This window comes from Pleurodeles waltl, chromosome 4_1 (genome assembly GCF_031143425.1).
Source record: "Pleurodeles waltl isolate 20211129_DDA chromosome 4_1, aPleWal1.hap1.20221129, whole genome shotgun sequence".
Taxonomy (NCBI): Eukaryota; Metazoa; Chordata; class Amphibia; order Caudata; family Salamandridae; genus Pleurodeles; species Pleurodeles waltl.
This window is the reverse complement of record NC_090442.1, coordinates 60,075,842-60,097,274: the sequence shown is the minus strand read 5'-3', so window position 1 is coordinate 60,097,274 and position 21,433 is coordinate 60,075,842. Positions and strand designations below refer to the sequence as shown.

The window sequence follows — 21,433 nt, the reverse complement described above, 5'->3', positions numbered from 1 at the left end:
CCTGCTCTAGCTGCTGCACTTATTCCAGATGCCACACTAGTTCCAGATAGTGCACTAGATGTAGGTGCTGCACTTTTGCAAAGTGCTGCACTGGTTGTAGGTTCTGCACTTGTTTCAGATGCTGCACTGGCTGTAGATTGTGTTGTTACAGAAAATAGGATTGAGGCAGATGATGCACTTTCTGTAGAGACTGCAACCGTTCTATGTGCTGCACTTATTCCAGATGCCACACTTGCTCCAGATATTGCACTCATTGCAGGGACTGCACTTTTTCCAAGTGCTGCACTGGTTGTAGTTGCTGTATTAAATGCTGCACTGGTTATAGATTGTGTTGTTACAGAATCTAGGATTGTGGCATATGATGCACTTTCTGTAGACACTGCATCTGTTGTATGTGCTACACTTATTCCAGATGCCACACTTGTTCCAGCTATTGCAATCATTGTAGGGGCTGCACTTTTTCCAAGTGCTGTACTGGTTGTAGATGCTGTATCAAATGCTGCACTGGTTATAGATTGTGTTGTTGCAGAGGCTACGGTCATGACAGATGAACTTTTGGTTGACACTGCACTTGTTCTAAGTGCTGCACTTGTTTCTGATGCTGAAGTTGCTACATAAACTGCACTTTTTCCAGACATTGCATTTGTTTCAGATGCTACACTAGTTGTATCAGTTGCACTTGTTAAAGTTGTCACCCCAGTTGCAGGTGCTGCAAGTATTTCAGAAGCTGCTCTGACTGTATGTACTGCACTTGTCCCGAATACTGCACTGGTTGTAGATTCTACACTTGTCCCAGATACTGCATGTTTTCCAGATGCTGAATTTGTTGTAAATGCCACACTTGTTGCAGAAGCAGCTCTACTTTCAGATGTTGTAGTGACTTTAGATTCTGAGCTAGTTTCTGAACTAGTTTTAGTTGCTGCACTGATTGCAAGTTCTTCACTAACTGTAGGTTTTGCACTTGTTGCAAAGGTTGCATTTGTTGAAAATTCAGTAATTTCTCCAGATGCCTTCCTTGTTCCAGGTGCTGCACCAGTTATAAGCTCTGTGCTTGTTGCAGAGTCTGCACTTGATCCAGATACTTCATTTGTCCCCGATGCAGTACGTGTCCCAGATGCTGCACTGGGTGCAACAGTTGAACCTGTTCCAGACGCTGCACTGTGAATAAGTGCTATGCTTACTCCAGATGCCCTACTTGTTCCAGGTGCTGCAGTGGTTGTAGGTGCTGCGCTTAGTGTAGAGTCTGCACTTGATCCAGATACTTCACTTGTTCCAGATGCTGTGCTGGGTGCAGATACTATACTTGCCCCAGATGTTGTGGTAGTTGATGTTTCTGTGACAGCTTTAGATGTTGTAGCGATTGATGCTTTTGTGACAGCATTAGATATTGTGGTTGATGTTTCTGCAATAGCTTTAGATGTTGTGGTGGTTGGTGGTTCTGCAATAGCTTTAGATGTTGCAGTGGTTGATGTTTCTGTGGTAGCTTTAGATATTGTGCTGGATGATGTTTCTGCAATAACTTTAGGTATTGCGGTGGTTGGTATTTCTGCTATAGCTTTAGATGTAGTGGTTGATGTTTCTGCGAAAGCCTTAGATGTTGTGGTGGTTGGTGTTTCTGCAATAGCTTTAGATGTTGTGATGGCTGATGTTTCTGCAATAGCTTTAGAAGTCGTGGTTGATGTTTCTGCGATAACTTTAGATGTTGTGGTGGTTGGTGTTTCTGCAATAGCTTTAGAATTTGCAGTGGTTGATGTTTCTGTGGCTTTAAATATTGTTCTGGCTGATGTTTCTGCGATAACTTTAGGTATTGCAGTGGTTGATGTTTCTGTGATAGCTTTAGTTGTGGCGGTTAATATTTCTGTGATATCTTTAGATGTGGTGGTTGATGTTTCTGCAATAGCTTTAGGTATTGTGGTGGTTGTTGTTACCACAATAGCTTTAGGTGTTGTGGTGGTTGATGTTTCTGTAATAGCTTCAGATATTGTGCTGGCTGATGTTTCTGCAATAGCTTTAAATGCTGTCATGGTTGCTGATTCGTTAATTGCTATGGATGTGGGTGTTGTGGGTACTGCACTTGTCGTGGTCAGGCTGAGTCGTACACCTGCAGGAAGAACGTTTTTGCAGATTTAGGAGTGTGTTGTACATAGGGGGCTTGCCAAGGTAACACCACAGTAGCTACATACATGCATTTTGACAGATGATAACCACAGCCTTGCATGACATATTACATGACTGCTAGCATGACCTCTTGCATGACCGCTGGCACGGCCCTACACAAGGCAGACTGTTTAACATATTACATGTCTGTCTGCATGAGACCATCCTATATGTAGAACCACCCAGTCACACAGTATCCCTGCCTGAGGCACTTTCATTGACGCAGGAACACAAACAGGAAGAGAGGACACCTCTGGTCTTCACACGGATACCTCCACTACCGACACAAGCTATAAAATACACACGCTCTTTCACCATGACGCTCCCAAGGAGTAGCGTGCTACTATTCCTAAATCACTTACTCAGGGGTAGGAAGCACTATATAAATGCAGATGCAATACAGTACAATTGCCTGATCTGCTCATTAACTTCCTGTTATAAGAGCATTGTTTTTCAAGGGCATAGTTTGGTTAGTGAGATTCATTTTGGGGGGATGTCAAATTTCCCAACTAAAAAAAGCAGTGGACTGCAGGATGAATGAGTGAGATGAACAAGCATGTCTCTGGAGCCTATTTAAGAGATCTGTGGACAGGTACTCCACTGAAATGGTGACAGAGTACTCTGTCTGCCAAACTAAAGGTCTGCCCAACCAATTTTGAGTAGGGTGGATCAATTATTATGTAGAGGAAGTAAAATTTATGGCCTCAGTGTAAAACTTCCTCCGACAGCCCGATGGAATAGGCATTGTGAGAGGTAAGCCATCTGACCATCCACCCTAATTAGAGTGGACGGTTGGATGTCTTTTTTTATTGTCCATCACAGCCAGGTATACCCTTGTGGTGATGGACAGTAAAAAGTGGAGCTCATTAACTTTCTTTAAGTTTCAAGAACAAACTCCTGCTTTGGGAGTTGTTTTTGGAAAATAAAAAACTCTGAAAAAGTTTTGACAGCAAGCCATCATGTTTGACAGAGCTGTCCATCCAACTTTTCCACACTAACAGGAACTGCCATGGCAGCAGTTCCTGCTAATGTACAGAGATGTCCGTGGGGCCGGTGGACACCTCTAAATTTGGTAGGCGAAGTAAAGGCAAGTGGGAGGCCATTAAGTAATCCACCACCCTGTCTTCCTTTACTTGGAACTCTGCCAAACCCCAAATCACACCCTTTCTCCACAGTGGCACAGTACCTTAAAAATGATGGTTTGGAATGCCACCCCAAGGGATTGCCAGTGGTTAGACTAGTTAAAGCATTTTTCCCATCAACTTTTGGGTGTTTGCCGGTAGTATGCCAAGAAACCTAAGACTGCATAGCTTTCCAAGCCTGCTACTGCCAATGGTAGTGAATTCTAAAAACGTGGGTGTGAATTTGCTACTGTTTTGATAACCCCATCACTATTTGTATATTTAAGGTGATGATCCAATAAATCGACAAATTAAAACCTCTAAGAAAAATTTGAAGGATGAGAAAAAATGACAAAGATATAGCAGATCCAACACAGGGCCCCAGACCCGCCTAACGGGCAGAAATGCATTTATTTGGGAGGGTCACACCCCAAACACCTCCCCTAAACCAAATCTCCTGTTCTTTTTGGTTCATGACAGGTGTGCTATATTTCACAGCTTGGAAATCGCTTAACCTTCACACCCGCTAATACATGCCCCTAAAGTCATCCTTAATGCACATTTACTCCTCTCCTCCACAGGAGTTAATGTATAATTGTCTTTAGGTTTGGAAATTCCCTACAGAAGTTATGTGAGTACTCACACACTTCCAAGTTTGTGGGTGTGCACTAACAATTTCTGGGTTACTTCCACAAGCATGGCTATTTCAACACAGTGTTGGATTGTTTTATGGAGTAAACGCCAACACTTCTTGATTCTGTGAACAAGCAGTGAGATTTTCCCTCGTAAGTGCACATCCAAGTTGAATGTACTTTTATCAACGGCTTCATGAATCAGTCCTTTGGACTACGGACCGCCCGGGTGTGTGTTCATGTGCCTCATTCTGGAGGTTGCTGCGGGCTCATAAAGCAAGATGCTTCTTTTTATTGAGCCTTTCTAGTCTGTTTTCTATTTCTCAAAGGCCATCAGTTCTAATTAGCTGGAGCAAAGTTTAATTCATTTCGTTTTGAGTCACCTCTCTACACTAGACATACGTGAAGGGATGTGTGTATGTGGTATTTGTAGAGTGCAAACCTAGTGAAAGGCAGCAGAGTGCTGTACAGGATAAAAGGCAAGTACACCGTCAACGGGTGACAGGAGGTAGCTGGGATCCGGGAGCGGAAGTGGACTGCTACTGCAACGTTCTTCTCCTCAGAGGTTCCCTCTGCATTCAAGCAGTGTTGACTTCCTGCTCCTTGCTGCTCTGTCTGCTAGCGCTCCATTTTGAGAGGAAAGAGAAGCCACGTCAAGGTGTTGATGACATCACAGAAAAGGACCAGCTCTAGCTCCATGTGTGTCCTGATCCCAGAAGGAGCAGTGGCTGCCTTTGCTCTGTGGGGCATATTTATAGGCCCCTCGCGCCACCTTGTGCCATATTAACATCATTTATTCTTACGTTAATGTGGTCCAACGAGGCCAAAGTCCCCGCGCCATATTTACAGAGTGGATTAATTGCGTCACCCTGTAACCCTTTGCACTACATTATGCCTGCGCCAGGCATAATGTATGCAAAGGAGGCGTTCCCCCGTTAGCGGAGCCGGTAAAATGGTGAAAGGAAATCTATGAGATTTCCTTGGGCTATTTATTAGGGCACTTTTAACGCCTGCTCAAGAGCAGGCGTTAAAGGGGCTTCCATTCTTTAGAATGGGCCCCTGGGTACTCTTCAGGAGTAGTGCCAATAGTTTGGTGCTACTCCTGCAGAGTACATCAATAGCGTCATAAAAAATGACACCATTGCCCCCTACCCTACGCCAAGCTGCTCCTTATTTTAAATACAGCGCAAACATGGTGGAGTTAGGGAGGTGCTAATGCACGCAGGGAAAGTGTTGCTGCACTCGGTGAAGAGCCACTATAGATTAACCTGCCCCTTTGTTTCTTCTTTGGAATGAAAAGAGGACCTCAATAAGGGAATACAGGGATCACCCGCCGGTAAAGGGCACTTTTACGCACTCTCTAAAGGATACCAGAGATTCCTGGCATCCCCATGGCAATGGCTAACTGAGCAGAAGGCGATGGGGTGCGAAAGCCAGCTAAAACATTTCAACAACAGTTAAAACAGATGAAGAACTCAAAGCTCACACCAGAACACTACAAGAATAAAGATGTATTCCTAGTAATGCTAGAGGAGAAAAGATCCATCAACACCTCATTCCTGCCTCACGTTACAGGAAGGGAACAATCTTAAATATTCAAAAGTTGAAAAGAGATTTGGTACAAAGCAGGGATGCTGGTCTGCAGTGGCCATTTTAGAGGAGCCCAAGAGAACTTGCCACTGTCAGAAGGAAAGGGAGAAGGAAAGGGCTGTTCTTCACCTTTGGCATCAGTGCAGGGATGAAACCACAGGCTGCATCTGGCTGGAGTGTTTGCAATGATACCAGCTCAGTCCTGGCTTGGCCACAAGCATGAAGGATTGAGACCAATGAGGCTGCTTCCATAACCACTGTTACCTCCATGGAAATACTCAGTTGGCACAAAAGTTACTACCCAAAGCATGAGTATTAGTGCTTGAGGCTGACACAGGCTTCAAGAATCTGCAGAGGATGGCCTCTCGATGGAACCATTAACTCGACTGTTGGTTTCTATAGGTTGAGAACAGGACGATTCTTAAGGATTGAGGTCTAAGTCATGTGCCCACCTGTCTGTGTGGGGAAGCCACCCTTGCCCCAGAAAAGGTTGTGTATCTCTTTATTGCAAAGTGGAAAAGAAGTCTCAGGGGCCTCTAAGAAGACATCTTATAACCAGATATTTCATGCATGGATGGGGTCTGCACTGGTGTCTGCTGCAAGCCCCCAATGGTCAACTCAATGACTTTCAAGAGTGACCAAACTATTGAGGCACATAGGAAAGGGCAGGGTGTGTGTGTCCAAAACGTGTCTTTTATTCACTCTCTTGAAGATCTTCTGTGTGTATTTCTAACACTGATCTGCGAAAAGCTGATCAGTGACAAAGAGGAAGTGTTATTTTATTTCAACCTTTCTGCCCTGTGCTACAATGTAAATAAAAATAGGATAGGAATGCAGGTAGCCTTCTTTACAGTGAGGCTGTCATTATAATGCACAATAAAAAATATCACACCCACTGCATGAACTGTCATGTCAAGGTAGGAGACTGCGGCATGAAGAACAATAGATATATACCTACCTTGAGGATGTTCTGGTAGAAGAGATATTGGATGTAATATTTTGGGATTGTTGGCCTCAATGCAGTGAGATACAACCACATAAAATGGCTCCTATTCCTGTCGCCCCACCCTAGTGGGGGCAAGTGGACTATATGGGAAGAGTAATTCAACCATCTAATTTACCGAGTGGTGACCTGGCCTGGAATAAGTCACCATCTCCCCAGAAATGTATAGATAAATACAAGAGCGCGAGTGTTGGGTGGGAAGACTCTACTCAGTTCTTCAATCACAGAAAAGTACTCTTTTCCAGAGGCTTATATGGCTGGTTCCAGTGACAGAGTGGAAACGAACGGGCAACAGAACCTGTGCGCAAGGTGGTAGTTCCCAAATAATTGCAGATGGTCCCTAATAACTAATAAGGTACCAACTGACTGGTGACTTGATTTTTCTGTCCAGGTATCATGATTCCTTATCCCTATGCGACTAGTATCCATTTCCAGAAGACAGCCAACTCGTAATAATAAATCACAACATTCTCAATTTCACACTCATTGATCACTTACCATCAGAGAGATCACTTACCGTCAGATTCCAGAGAGGAGGGATCAATTTGAAAGCTACCCAGCATGTTTCCATTGGTCAATGCATTGAGGATGGCGAACAGAATGTCCGCGGGGAGTGGGGTCTCTGTGCCCTCCGAAAAGTGAAGCACCATGCCAGCCACAACAGAGCCACTCCTGCAAACAGAGGGTCAGGAGATGAGAATGTACCTAAAGGTATGAGGTTCTCACAGCTTCTTTCCTCAAATGCCCGTCTGTAGGTCCCCTTCATCATATACAAGGCCTATAAACAACACTAAAGGCAGGAGATCGAGACCAGAGGTGTGTAAGGCCCTTAAAGCTTGATGTGGAGATGAGTGGTAACTGAAAATGCTCCAATTGCTGTACAAAGTTCTAAATTAAGCAGCAAATGCATCAGTAATTCTGTCTGCCACAGTGACATTTGACCCACTTTACTGGCACTTAATTTACCAAAGGATGAAAGGTGTGACCTCCCAATCACCGCAGAACTCAGAGCAACAGTGACCATTAACTCAAGCAGCCATCTTGTTGGCTCAGTGAGGTGTCAATCTTCTTACCTATGCAGCCACAGAGGGTGGAGGGAGGCCGTAAGCAGAGACTGTCATAAGTAGACACTAAGGGACATATTTATGAGAAAGCCACACAGCACAGCAAGTCACTTTGTTGTGCTGCGTGACAGGGAAAGGGCAGGTATTCAGAAGAATATGGCACATTCCAGTCTTTTCCCTTTGCTTGTGCCATTTTGGCTGCCTAGAGACAACACAGGCACCCCTGCACCCTAAAACATGCAAATCTATGTGCACTGTAGAATGCAGCACAGACAGAAATAGGAAAAAACAAGGAGAAATAAAGGTATTTCTGCTCATTACTGCTCACCTGGGAGGAGCAGCATTATTTGTGCATTCCCTGGTCTACCAGGTCTACTACTTTTGCCAAATCTGAAATGCACCAAAATCCATGGGTGTTGCTGGAGAACAGCCACATAACACCCATGGAATACCTCACGGAGGCAGGGTAACGCAACACAGCAATTTGTGCATTACTCAGGTGGCCTTGTGTGACTTAATAAATCACAATTTGGAGTTGTGTCGCACATGCACAACTTTGCATGGTGCAAGAGCGATGCAACTCCCTCATAAATATGGCCCTAGGGGTATATATGGGGCAACAATTGTAGGATAGCCCCGAAAATGGTTGGTGGGAGGGGATGGCCAAGGGCAGGATGTAGAGGAGGAGGGCTTCTGGCAGCGGCTGAAGGAATGGGGGTATGCCGATGGGAGAAGATTCCGAGCTGGGACTCTGGATGGAACAAGCAGGAACTGTGAGAAACTGCTGAGTTGGAGAGAACAATAGTAGCAGGGACTGGGGTTGGGTCTCCAAAGAGTAAATGGAAGAGGTCAGACCCCTGACAAGGCGATGGAAGAGGTTAGCCTCTTGAGAAGAGAGTGGAGGGTGTTAGATCTCTGAGAACCGAGAGGAAGAGGCTAGGACCCTGAAAAGGAGGAAAGAATGAAAGAATTTAGACTCCTCTGTCCCGAGAAGAAAATGGAAGGGGTTAGGTCCCTGAGAAAAGCGTTAAAAATATTATAACCGTGAAAATAGAGTAGAAGAGGTTAAACCCTAGAGAACAGATTAAAAGAGGTTACACTGCAGAGGGAAGAAGAGGGTACATCCCAGAGGAGAGAGTGGAGGAGATGAGAGCCGGAGGAGAGAGTGGAAGAGTCTAGGCCCTCAAGAATAGAGTGAGAGAGGCTACGTTCCAGAGGAACAGAGAGTGCAAGAGCTGAGACTCCTGAGAAGAACAGGGAAGAGGGCCCATGTCAGGATCATGCGAGTCCCTTTGAATCCCCTCGCAGACTGACGCTCTGTGTGAGCTTCTGGCACTTACCAAAATCCTGTCACGTTCACAGTCTCAAAGGCACCAGGAAATCTAGTGCTTAAAATCTTATTCACCTGTTGATAGATACAAAAAATATAAATAAATATTGTCATATATCCTGACAAGTGGAAAGAATCCTTCAGCTTGTTCACAAGTCGATCATTAGAGAAATGGTCACAGCTTGGTCTGCCGCTCAGACAGTTCACTGGAGTCTGTGCAGTTTCCCCAACCCGACTGTGCAACACAGCTGGGTTGGAGAAACCTAAGTGTGCATGTCACTTTGGCCGGCCGAAGGCGGCCAGCCAAACTGACATGTGCACTTAAGTGAACTCAACTCCTCCTCCCACCACCCATGGCCCAACCCTGCCCCTCCCTGAACATGCTGGCTGAGCCAGCAGCTAAAAAAATGAAACAATAGTAAAATATTGTTTTATTTTTCAGCTGCTGGCTCTTAGCCAGAGGGGAGACGCTCCGTTGTCATTACGAAGGAGCCACGTCTGCTATCAGGGCCTCAAGTGAGCTCTTATCCTACAGGGGCTCCCCCTGAGTGTGAGTTGGACCCTTGAACAGTTCTTGCCTAACACCTGGGCTTGCGAAGTTTCACCTGTTCAGTGCATTTCATGTTGTACCTTTAAATTAAGGCTCCCGGTTTAGGGTATCTATTTTTTAAACATTTCTATCTGTACTTATCCGTGTTTATTTGTTCCCCAAATTATTGTTTTTTTTCAATATTTATTTAGTGTTTTAATAATTAACGGTCGTACAATTGTATATTTCCATATTTTTTAACTGATAAACATGCACTCAAACTACAATGCCTGTTTATCAAATTAAGCAAGCAAACCCACAGATAAATATTAGCAATATATACAAATATATGATAACAAATGCCTATATTTAAGGAAATCCCATACTGTTTTTTAACTCCCCGTGCTTTCTACCTGCTCAGTGTTTGGCATGGACTCATCAAGAACAACAGGAAGAATCTCTCACAAAAGAACAATATTCTGTATTTTTCCGCTTTTAAAAATAAGTACAGACAGTAAGCACATTGTTTTATGTCTGAATGTATCTGTAAAAATCAGTGAAAACAGAAAACTGGGAGCCTTGCTTTTAATATCCACTCACCAGTGCCTCAAGCTCTGCACTCATGGTTCTGTGTTCCTCTGACGAGGGGTTCCTCAGCTCCTCTGTAAAGTTCTTGTTCAGGATCCTGAAGGACAGGTTCCTCATATTGTTTCGTGCAGAATGTACAGCAGTCACAGGGGATGGTGTTGGTGGGGTTACTGCACCTGCGCTAACTTGTGTTCCAGGTTCCATGGTGGTTCTGGGTATTGTGGTTCCTGCACTTGCTACAGATGCTTCAGTGCTTGCAGGTTTTGCAGTAGTTGGAGGTTCTTCACTTGATCCAGGTGCTGTAGCTGTTCCAGATCCTTCCCCGATGGTAGGTTCTGCAGAGATGGAGGTTGGTTCAGTGATTGCTGCTGTAACTGATACGAGTGTTGCCCCGGTTGCAGGTTCTGTGCTTGCTGCAGCTGCTGTAACTGATACAGATGTTGCATTGGTTGCAGATTTTGTGCTTGCCGCAGCTGCTGTAGCTGATACAGATGTTGCCCTGGCAGCAGGTTCTGTGCTTTCTGCAGCTGTTGTAACTGATACAGATGTTGTCCTGGTTTCAGGTTCTGTTCTTGCTTCAGCTGCTGCTGCGGTTGTAAATTCCGAACCACTCCAGTATACTCCAGTTGTTCTAGACGAAGAACCAAACACAGCTTCCACACTTGTTCTAAATCTTGCAGTTGATCCAGAGCCTGCTTTAGTCCCAGGTTCTGCGCTTGTTTTGGATGCTGCACTGGATGTTGATTCTGAGCCTGTTCTGTTTGCCCCACTAGTTGTAAACCACGTAGCAATCACAGCTGCTGCACTTGCTCCAGATGCAGTATTTGATGCGGATGTTGTTCTGATTGCAGGTACTCCACTTGTTTCAGATGCAGAGATATGGGTGGGCTCTGAGCTTACTTTTGCTGCTGCACTGGATGTAGATTCTGTGTGTGTTCTCCTTGCCCCACTAGTTGTAAATGAAGTATCAAATGCAGATGCCTCTTTTGTTCTAGATGATGTACCCAGAACAGATGTTGCCCTGGTTGCAGGTTCTCCACTTGTTTCAGATGCAGGGAGAGGGGTTGTTTCTGACATTGTTGTTGCTGCTGCAATGGTTGTAGGTTCTGAACTTATTCTGGTTGCACTACTAGTGATAGATGCAGTGGTAAATAGAACTGATGCCCTTGTTCTAGGTGCTGTAGCTGATACAGATTTTGGCCTGGTTGCAGTTTCTCCACTTGTTTCAGATGAAGAGATAGGGGTGGGTTCTGAGCTTGCTTTTGCTGCTGCAATGGTTGTGTGTTCTGCGTGTGCTCTGTATGCTCCACTAGTTGTAAATGAAGTACCAAATGCAGATGTCTTTTTTGTTCTAGATGATGTACCTGGTATAGTTGTCACCCTGATTAGAGGTCCTACACTTGGTTCAGATGCAGAGAGAGGGGTTGGTTCTGAGTTTGCTTTAGATGCTGCACTGGATGTAGGTTCTGAATTTCTTCTGACTTCATCACTAGTTCTAGGTGCAGTGGTCAATAAAAATGTTGCTCTTGTTTCAGGACTTGTGCTTGTTTCGAATGCTCTGATTTCATATGCTGTACTAAATGCTGGTGTTGAGCTGGTTGCAGTTTCTGTGCTTGTTCTGAATGCTTTAAAAGATGTAGATTCTCCCTTTGTGGCTGATTGTGCATTGGTGGCAATTCCATCATCTGTTATAGCTGTTGTACTTATAGTGTCTATGTCAGTTCTACGTGTTATACTAATTGCAGACAATGTATTGAATTCTGATGTGGTAGAATCTCCACTTGTTTCAGACTCTTTACTGGATGTAGGGTCTGCCTTTATTCCAGGTGGTATAGAACCTACAAATGGGTCACTGGATGAAGAGTCTGCACTTGTTCCAAACAATGCACTGGCTGTAGGGTCTGAATTTCTTCCAGATGCTGTACTAGCTGTACTATTTGCTTTTGCTTTAGAAGGCATACTGGTTGTGGGGTCAGGATGTCGTTCAGATTCTGTGCTAGCTGTAATATATTCCAATGTCCTAGATGTTGCACTGATTGTAGGGCTTGAAGTTATTTCAGATGCTGTACTAGCTATAATATTTACTTGTGTTTTAGATGATGCAGTGGTTGTAGGGTTAGAATTTCTTTTGGATTCTGTGCTAGTTGTAGGATATTCCCATGGTCTAGATGTTGCACTGATTGTAGGGTCTGAATTTGTTTCAAATGAGGTGCCAGTTGTAATATTTATGCTTGTTCTAGATGATGCATTGGTTATAGGGTCTGAATGTCTGTCAGATGCTGTACTAGCTGTAATATTTATTTCTGTTTTAGATGATGCATTTGTTGTAGGGTCTGAATTTCTTTCGGATGCTGTACTAGCTGTAATATTTATTTCTGTTTTAGATGATGCATTGGTTGTAGGGTCTAAATTTCTTTCAGATGCTTTGCTAGCTGTAAGATAGTCCCATGCTTTAGATGCTGCACTGATAGTAGGGTCTGGATTTCTTTCAGATGATGTACTAGTTGTAATACCTACCCATGTTCCAAATCTTTCATTGGTTCCAGGTTCTGTATTTGTTTCAAAAGCTGCAGTGGTTGATGATCCTGCATTTGTTTCTGATGTCACTCTGGATTCTATATTCATTCCAGATGCACCACCAGTTGGAGGATCTGAACTTGTTCCAGTTTCTGTATTGGTTGCAGTTTCCCAGCTTCTTCTGGTTCCTGCACTGGTATATTTTGCACTGTCTGTAATTTCTGTTGTTGCAGAGACCACACGGGTTGCGGAGGCTGCATTTCGTGTAGATTCTACATGTTTTTCAGATGTTGCATTGGTTCTAGGTTCTGTAGTTGTTAGAGATGATGCATGAGTTTCAATTTCTGTCCTTGCTCCATAAGATTTACTGGCTGTAGCCTCGGTATTTTTTCCTTGTCCTATATGAGTTGTAGGCCCTGAGCTTGTTCCTGATGTTGCAGTAACTGAGGGTTTTGTACTTTCTCTAGACGCTGCACTGTTTGTAGGTTCTGTGCTTGCTTCAGGTGCTGCACTAACACCTGGTTCTGCACTTGTCCATGACACTGTACTCTTTGAAAAGCCCTCACTTGTTCCAGATGCTGCTGTATTGTCATTTGTTGAACTAGCTCGCCATTGTGCACTAGCTTCTATTCTTGTTCCAGCTTCTGCCCGTGTTGAAGAGTCTGACCAAGTTACAGATGTTGTTTTCGCTCTGGTGTGTGTACTTGTTCCAGATGCCCCAGTGATGGCAGGTTCTGTACTTGTTCCAGATGCCCCAGTGATGGAAGTTTTGGTACTTGTCCCAGATGCCTCAGTGAGAGCAGGTTTTGTACTTGTTCCAGATGCCCCACTGATGACAGGTTCTGTACCTGTTCCAGATGCCCCAATGATGGCATGTTCTGTACTTGTTCCAGATGCCCCATTAATGGCACGTTCTGTACTTATTCCAGATGCCCCAGTGATGGCAGTTTTGGTACTTGTTCCAGATGCCCCAGTGAAATCAGGTTCTATACTTGTTCCAGATGCCCCAGGGATGGCAGGTTCTGCACTTGTTTTAGATGCCCCAGTAATGCCAGTTTTGGTACTTGTCAAAGATACCCAAGTTAGGGAAGGTTTTGTACTTGTTCCAGATGCCCAGGTGATGACAGGTTCTGTTCCTGTTCCAGATGCCCCAGGGATGGCAGGTTCTGCACTTGTTTCAGATGCCCCAGTAGTGATGGCAGGTTCTTTACTTGTTCCAGATGCCCCAATGATGTCAGGTTCTTTACTTGTTCCAGATGTCCCAGTGATTGCAGGTTCTGTACTTGTTCCAGATGCCCCAGTGGTGTCAGTTTCAGTTCTTGTGGCAGATGCCCCAGTGACAGCAGATTTTGTACTTGTAGCAGATGCCTCAGTGATGGCAGGTTCAGTACTTGTCCCAGATGCCCCGATGATGGCAATTTCTGTACTTATTCCAGATGCCCCAGTGATTGCAGGTTCTGTACTTGTTCCAGATGCCCCATTGACGGCAGGTTCAGTAATTGTTTCAGTTGCTATGAGGGTTACCGGTTCTGCACTAGTTCCAGGTGCTGCACCTGTGGCTGGTTCTGCAGATATTGTAGTTAAGGCTGGTGCCTTGCTGCTTATGCTTGTTGTTCGGGCTGCAGTTGCAGTGGAGTTAAGCTGTTCACCTGAGAAACCAAAGAACAATTTAATGATTTTCCCTCACATGTACTCTTCTTGATGTACCCCAACACATGATCACTGTATTTTCAATCTTTGCTGATAGGTTTTACACTTTGAGTGCTCTTTTCTTGAATTGTCCCTGCAAACATCTTTTGTCACAATCCAAAAAACCTGGTCACTGCATGCTCAACCTTTACAATCTTTACAGAGTGGTTTGACCCTTCACACGCACTATTATTGATTTGCCAGGCACTGTATATATCTTTACTATCTACAGAACCTCACACCTGTTCCCTGAAGTCTATTAAAAAGTCTGTGACTCTTTTGACAATGTCTCATTCATCAAAAGGTTCCCTCTAGTGGAATCTGAGGCCACAAGTGTGCCCGCTGAAAGCCATGGCTTTGCCTGGCGTTCATAGGGGTAAAACAGCAGCCGTCCAGCTTTCAGGAGCCCCAGACTCCTCCCTGGTCCTACAACACCCTGACCCAGGTACAGAAGGTGGCCCTGCCTGGTACATGGAGCCATGGCTTCACCTGCCTATGATGGGGGATTATGGGAGTTGTCTAGCCCACAAGAACCCCAAACTCCTCCCCGGTCCAATACCACCCTGGACCGGTAATGGCTGAGCGTTCACGCTGGGTCGAGTCTCCACTCCCTGGAAGTGCATAAGGGTTCTCCACAGTCTGCAGCCATCAATTCCTGGGTAGGGACTGTCACCCCCAGTCCATTGGCCACCTTCCTAGTGCCCAAACATGGTTGTAATAAGGAGTGTTCAGCCCCCAACCAACCTCCCTATCCCCTTGGCCTGCCTGGAAAGCTATTTTTTCTCAACTATTAAGCACCCGCATAGTGTGGGCTTACAGAACCTGGGGGGGGGGAGGACTATAGTCAGAGTTAGCCGCTTGGGACCCCAGCCATATGGTCGACAGCCACAGGCCAGTCATCTGGTCACCCACCTCAGCGACCAGGTGACTCAGTGCGACCTGGTGACCAGAGTGCCTGGGCAGCAGCCAACGACAAGGCTAGCACACAGGAGGTTCCTTCCTCGAGCCACAGATTGGCTTCTTGTCGTCAGGCGGTTCCACAGGTACCCTCTCCAGCCATCTGATGACCCTTCTGACTTGGGTGGGGTCATGCCTCCATCCCTGCACAAGGCAAGGCAGGGCAAGAGGTGGAAGCCCCCATGCCACACTGCACATGGTGGAGGCAGCTTCCCAATGGCACGCACCCCATCCCTCCCACCAGCCTAGTGGCGGAGGGACCCCGGGGTCACAGGTACCGATGGATGGAAACAAAAGCTTGGTTCAGAGGATGGCTTTCAATAGATCACAGCAAGGATGTGTCAAAGTTTTTCAGCCATAATCTGGTTGCAAAACATTGACAAGTTACCTAGACCTCAAAGGAGTTGGTAGCTGTAGGAAAGTACCATCTTGCCTGGCATGTTACCCCCATTTTTCACTGTATATATGTTGTTTTAGTTGTATGTGTCACTGGGACCCTGGTAACCCAGGGCCCCAGTGCTCATAAGTGTGCCTGAATGTGTTACCTGTGTAGTGACTAACTGTCTCACTGAGGCTCTGCTAATCAGAACCTCAGTGGTTATGCTCTCTCATTTCTTTCCAAATTGTCACTAACAGGCTAGTGACCATTTTTACCAATTTACATTGGCTTACTGGAACACCCTTATAATTCCCTAGTATATGGTACTGAGGTACCCAGGGTATTGGGGTTCCAGGAGATCCCTATGGGCTGCAGCATTTCTTTTGCCACCCATAGGGAGCTCTGACAATTCTTACACAGGCCTGCCACTGCAGCCTGAGTGAAATAACGTCCACGTTATTTCACAGCCATTTTACACTGCACTTAAGTAACTTATAAGTCACCTATATGTCTAACCTTTACCTGGTAAAGGTTAGGTGCAAAGTTACTTAGTGTGAGGGCACCCTGGCACTAGCCAAGGTGCCCCCACATTGTTCAGAGCCAATTCCCTGAACTTTGTGAGTGCGGGGACACCATTACACGCGTGCACTACATATAGGTCACTACCTATATGTAGCTTCACAATGGTAACTCCGAATATGGCCATGTAACATGTCTATGATCATGGAATTGCCCCCTCTATGCCATCCTGGCATAGTTGGCACAATCCCATGATCCCAGTGGTCTGTAGCACAGACCCTGGTACTGCCAAACTGCCCTTCCTGGGGTTTCACTGCAGCTGCTGCCAACCCCTCAGACAGGCATCTGCCCTCCTGGGGTCCAGCCAGGCCTGGCCCAGGATGGCAGAACAAAGAACTTCCTCTGAGAGAGGGTGTGACACCCTCTCCCTTTGGAAAATGGTGTGAAGGCAGGGGAGGAGTAGCCTCCCCCAGCCTCTGGAAATGCTTTCTTGGGCACAGATGTGCCCAATTCTGCATAAGCCAGTCTACACCGGTTCAGGGACCCCTTAGCCCCTGCTCTGGCGCGAAACTGGACAAAGGAAAGGGGAGTGACCACTCCCCTGACCTGCACCTCCCCTGGGAGGTGTCCAGAGCTCCTCCAGTGTGCTCCAGACCTCTGCCATCTTGGAAACAGAGGTGCTGCTGGCACACTGGACTGCTCTGAGTGGCCAGTGCCACCAGGTGACGTCAGAGACTCCTGCTGATAGGCTCCTTCAGGTGTTAGTAGCCTATCCTCTCTCCTAGGTAGCCAAACCCTCTTTTCTGGCTATTTAGGGTCTCTGTCTCTGGGGAAACTTCAGATAACGAATGCAAGAGCTCATCCGAGTTCCTCTGCATCTCTCTCTTCACCTTCTGATAAGGAATCGACTGCTGACCGCGCTGGAAGCCTGCAAACCTGCAACATAGTAGCAAAGACGACTACTGCAACTCTGTAACGCTGATCCTGCCGCCTTCTCGACTGTTTTCCTGCTTGTGCATGCTGTGGGGGTAGCCTGCCTCCTCTCTGCACCAGAAGCTCCGAAGAAATCTCCCGTGGGTCGACGGAATCTTCCCCCTGCAACCGCAGGCACCAAAAAGCTGCATTACCGGTCCCTTGGGTCTCCTCTCAGCACGACGAGCGAGGTCCCTCGAATCCAGCGACTCTGTCCAAGTGACCCCCACAGTCCAGTGACTCTTCAGCCCAAGTTTGGTGGAGGTAAGTCCTTGCCTCACCTCGCTGGGCTGCGTTGCTGGGAACCGCGACTTTGCAGCTACTCCGGCCCCTGTGCACTTCTGGCGGAAATCCTTTGTGCACAGCCAAGCCTGGGTCCACGGCACTCTAACCTGCATTGCACGACTTTCTAAGTTGGTCTCCGGCGACGTGGGACTCCTTTGTGCAACTTCGGCGAGCACCGTTTCACGCATCCTCGTAGTGCCTGTTTCTGGCACTTCTCCGGGTGCTACCTGCTTCAGTGAGGGCTCTTTGTCTTGCTCGACGTCCCCTCTCTCTTCAGGTCCAATTTGCGACCTCCTGGCCCCTCCGGGTCCCTCCTGGGCCCCAGCAGCGTCCAAAAACGCCAAACGCACGATTTGCAGCTAGCAAGGCTTGTTGGCGTTTTTTCGGCGGGAAAACACTTCTGCACGACTCTCCACGGCGAGAGGGATCCGTCCACCAAAGGGGAAGTCTCTAGCCCTTTTCGTTCCTGCAGAAACCTCAGCTTCTTCTGTCCAGTAGAAGCTTCTTTGCACCCGCAGCTGGCATTTCCTGGGCATCTGCCCATCTCCGACTTGCTTGTGACTTTTGGACTCGGTCCCCTTGTTCCACAGGTACCCTAGATTGGAAATCCACAGTTGTTGCATTGCTGGTTTGTGTCTTTCCTGCATTATTCCTCTAACACGACTTCTTTGTCCTTAGGGGAACTTTAGTGCACTTTGCACTCACTTTTCAGGGTCTTGGGGAGGGTTATTTTTCTAACTCTCACTATTTTCTAATAGTCCCAGCGACCCTCTACAAGGTCACATAGGTTTGGGGTCCATTCGTGGTTCGCATTCCACTTTTGGAGTATATGGTTTGTGTTGCCCCTATCCCTATGTTTCCCCATTGCATCCTATTGTAACTATACATTGTTTGCACTGTTTTCTAAGACTATACTGCATATTTTTGCTATTGTGTATATATATCTTGTGTATATTTCCTATCCTCTCACTGAGGGTACACTCTAAGAGACTTTGGCATATTGCCATAAAAATAAAGTACCTTTATTTTTAGTATAACTGTGTATTGTGTTTTCTTATGATATTGTGCATATGACACTAAGTGGTACTGTAGTAGCTTCACACGTCTCCTAGTTCAGCCTAAGCTGCTCTGCTAAGCTACCATTATCTATCAGCCTAAGCTGCTAGACACCCTATACACTAATAAGGGATAACTGGGCCTGGTGCAAGGTGCAAGTACCCCTTGGTACTCACTACAAGCCAGTCCAGCCTCCTACATGGGTGGCAGCAGCAGTATTCCCCATAGTCATCCTGCAAAAGTGCATGATTCCAGGAATCTGCACAAGATAGTTCCCCCTTATAAGGAGGGGGATGACATTAACAAGTGGTTTGCTGCACTTGAGAGGGCCTGTGTTGTACAGGATGTCCCTCAAAGGCAGTGGGCTGCTATCCTATGGCTATCATTTAGTGGAAAAGGTAGGGATAGGCTCCTTACTGTGAAAGAAAATGATGCTAATAATTTCCAAGTTCTTAAGAATGCACTCCTGGATGGTTATGGCTTAACCACTGAACAGTACAGGATAAAGTTCAGAGAGACCAAAAAGGAGTCTTCACAAGACTGGGTTGATTTTATTGACCATTCAGTGAAGGCCTTGGAGGGGTGGTTACATGGCAGTAAAGTTACTGATTATGACAGCCTGTATAACTTAATCCTGAGAGAGCATATTCTTAATAATTGTGTGTCTGATTTGTTGCACCAGTACTTGGTGGACTCTGATCTGACCTCTCCCCAAGAATTGGGAAAGAAGGCAGACAAATGGGTCAGAACAAGAGTGAACAGAAAAGTTCATACAGGGGGTGACAAAGATGGCAACAAAAAGAAGGATAGTAAGTCTTCAGACAAGGGTGGGGACAAATCTAAAAATGAGTCTTCATCAGGCCCACAAAAACACTCTGGTGGGGGTGGTGGGTCCAAATCCTCCTTTAATCAGAACAAGGAAAAGAAACCATGGTGCTATTTATGTAAAATAAAAGGCCATTGGACAACAGATCCCAGTTGTCCAAAGAAAGGCACCACAGCTCCTACCACTACAACCCCTACTGCTACACCTAGTGTCCCTACTAATAGCAGTGGTGGTGGGAGCAAACCTACTAATAGCCAATCCAAGGGAGTAGCTGGGCTCACTATTGGTAACTTAGTTGGGGTTGGTCTGATTAGGGAGACCACAGAGGCTACTTTAGTCTCTGAAGGGGCTATTGATTTAGCCACTTTGGTTGCTTGCCCCCATAACTTGGAGAAGTACAAGCAACTAACCCTAATAAATGGTGTTGAGGTCCAGGCCTACAGGGACACAGGTGCCAGTGTCACAATGGTGATTGAGGAACTGGTGCACCCTGAACAACACATACTTGGACACCAGTACCAAGTAACCGATGCTCACAACATAACACAAAGCCACCCCATGGCTGTTGTAAATCTCAACTGGGGGGGGGTAACTGGGCCAAAGAAAGTTGTGGTAGCTTCAGATTTACCTGTAGACTGTCTATTAGGGAATGATTTGGAGACATCAGCTTGGTCAGATGTGGAGTTGGAGGCCCATGCAGCAATGCTGGGCATTCCAGGGCATATTTTTGCTTTGACAAGGGCTCAGGCCAAAAAGCAAAAAGGACAGGGAAGTTTGGATCCTGGAACAATGGACCAAGTGCTCCCTAAAGCTAGGGCTAGTAGAAGCAAAGCACTTCCTACTATCCCTCCCTCTACAGTGGATTCAACTTCTGAGGAAGAAGAATTCCCTCCCTGTGCAGAACCTACACCAGAGGAGCTGGAAGCAGACACTGCTGAGCTTTTGGGTGAAGGGGGGCCTGCCAGAGAGGAGCTGAGTGTGGCACAGCAAACCTGTCCCACATTAGAGGGTCTCAGACAGCAAGCTGTCAAACAGGCTAATGGGGATGTCAGTGACTCTCACAGAGTTTACTGGGAGGACAACCTCTTGTACACTGAGCATAGGGATCCTAAAGCTGGAGCTGCCAGGAGATTAGTGATTCCTCAGGAGTACAGAAAGTTCCTCCTAACACTGGCACATGACATTCCCTTAGCTGGGCATCTAGGACAAATGAAAACTTGGGACAGGCTTGTTCCCCTGTTTCATTGGCCTATGATGTCTGAGGACACAAAAGAATTTTGTAAGTCCTGTGAAACCTGTCAAGCCAGTGGCAAGACAGGTGGCACCCCAAAGGCACCCCTTATCCCACTGCCTGTGGTTGGGGTTCCCTTTGAAAGGGTAGGGGTTGACATAGTTGGCCCCCTTGACCCTCCAACTGCTTCAGGCAATAGGTTTATCTTGGTGGTAGTGGACCATGCCACAAGATATCCTGAAGCTATTCCTTTAAGGACCACTACAGCTCCTGCAGTGGCAAAGGCCCTCCTGGGAATATTTTCCAGGGTGGGCTTCCCAAAGGAAGTAGTATCAGACAGAGGAAGCAATTTCATGTCTGCATACTTAAAGGCCATGTGGAAGGAGTGTGGTGTAACGTACAAGTTCACAACACCCTATCATCCACAAACAAATGGACTGGTGGAGAGATTTAATAAAACTCTCAAAGGCATGATTATGGGTCTCCCTGAAAAACTCCGCAGGAGATGGGATATCCTCCTACCATGCCTCCTTTTTGCCTACAGGGAGGTACCCCAGAAAGGAGTGGGCTTCAGCCCCTTTGAACTTCTTTTTGGACACCCTGTTAGGGGTCCACTCACACTTGTAAAGGAGGGTTGGGAACAACCTTTAAAAGCTCCTAAGCAGGATATTGTGGATTATGTACTTGGCCTCAGATCAAGGATGGCTGAGTACATGAAAAAGGCCAGTAAAAACCTTCAGGCCAGCCAAGAGCTCCAGAAGCAATGGCATGATCAGAAGGCTGTTTTGGTTCAGTACCAACCAGGGCAGAAAGTGTGGGTCTTGGAGCCTGTGGCCCCAAGAGCACTCCAAGATAAATGGAGCGGTCCCCACACAATTGTTGAAAAGAAGGGAGAAGTCACCTATTTAGTTGACTTAGGCACTGCCAGGAGTCCCCTTAGAGTGCTCCATGTCAACCGCCTGAAACCCTATTATGACAGGGCTGATCT

General features: G+C 46.3%; 1 protein-coding gene across 1 annotated transcript in view; it reads right to left on the bottom strand.

Annotated features, from left to right (window-relative positions):
* Positions 1-250: 250 nt before the first annotated feature.
* Positions 251-21,433, bottom strand: part of LOC138286985 (platelet binding protein GspB-like) — a 63,094-nt gene continuing 41,911 nt past the window's right edge. The window contains exons 5-9 of the mRNA XM_069227349.1: positions 10,027-14,180; positions 8,908-8,972; positions 7,021-7,175; positions 422-2,101; positions 251-315 (exon numbers count right to left, since the gene is read on the bottom strand). Coding sequence (XP_069083450.1) covers positions 251-315; positions 422-2,101; positions 7,021-7,175; positions 8,908-8,972; positions 10,027-14,180 — 6,119 coding nt within the window. The remainder of the gene's footprint in view (positions 316-421; positions 2,102-7,020; positions 7,176-8,907; positions 8,973-10,026; positions 14,181-21,433) is intronic.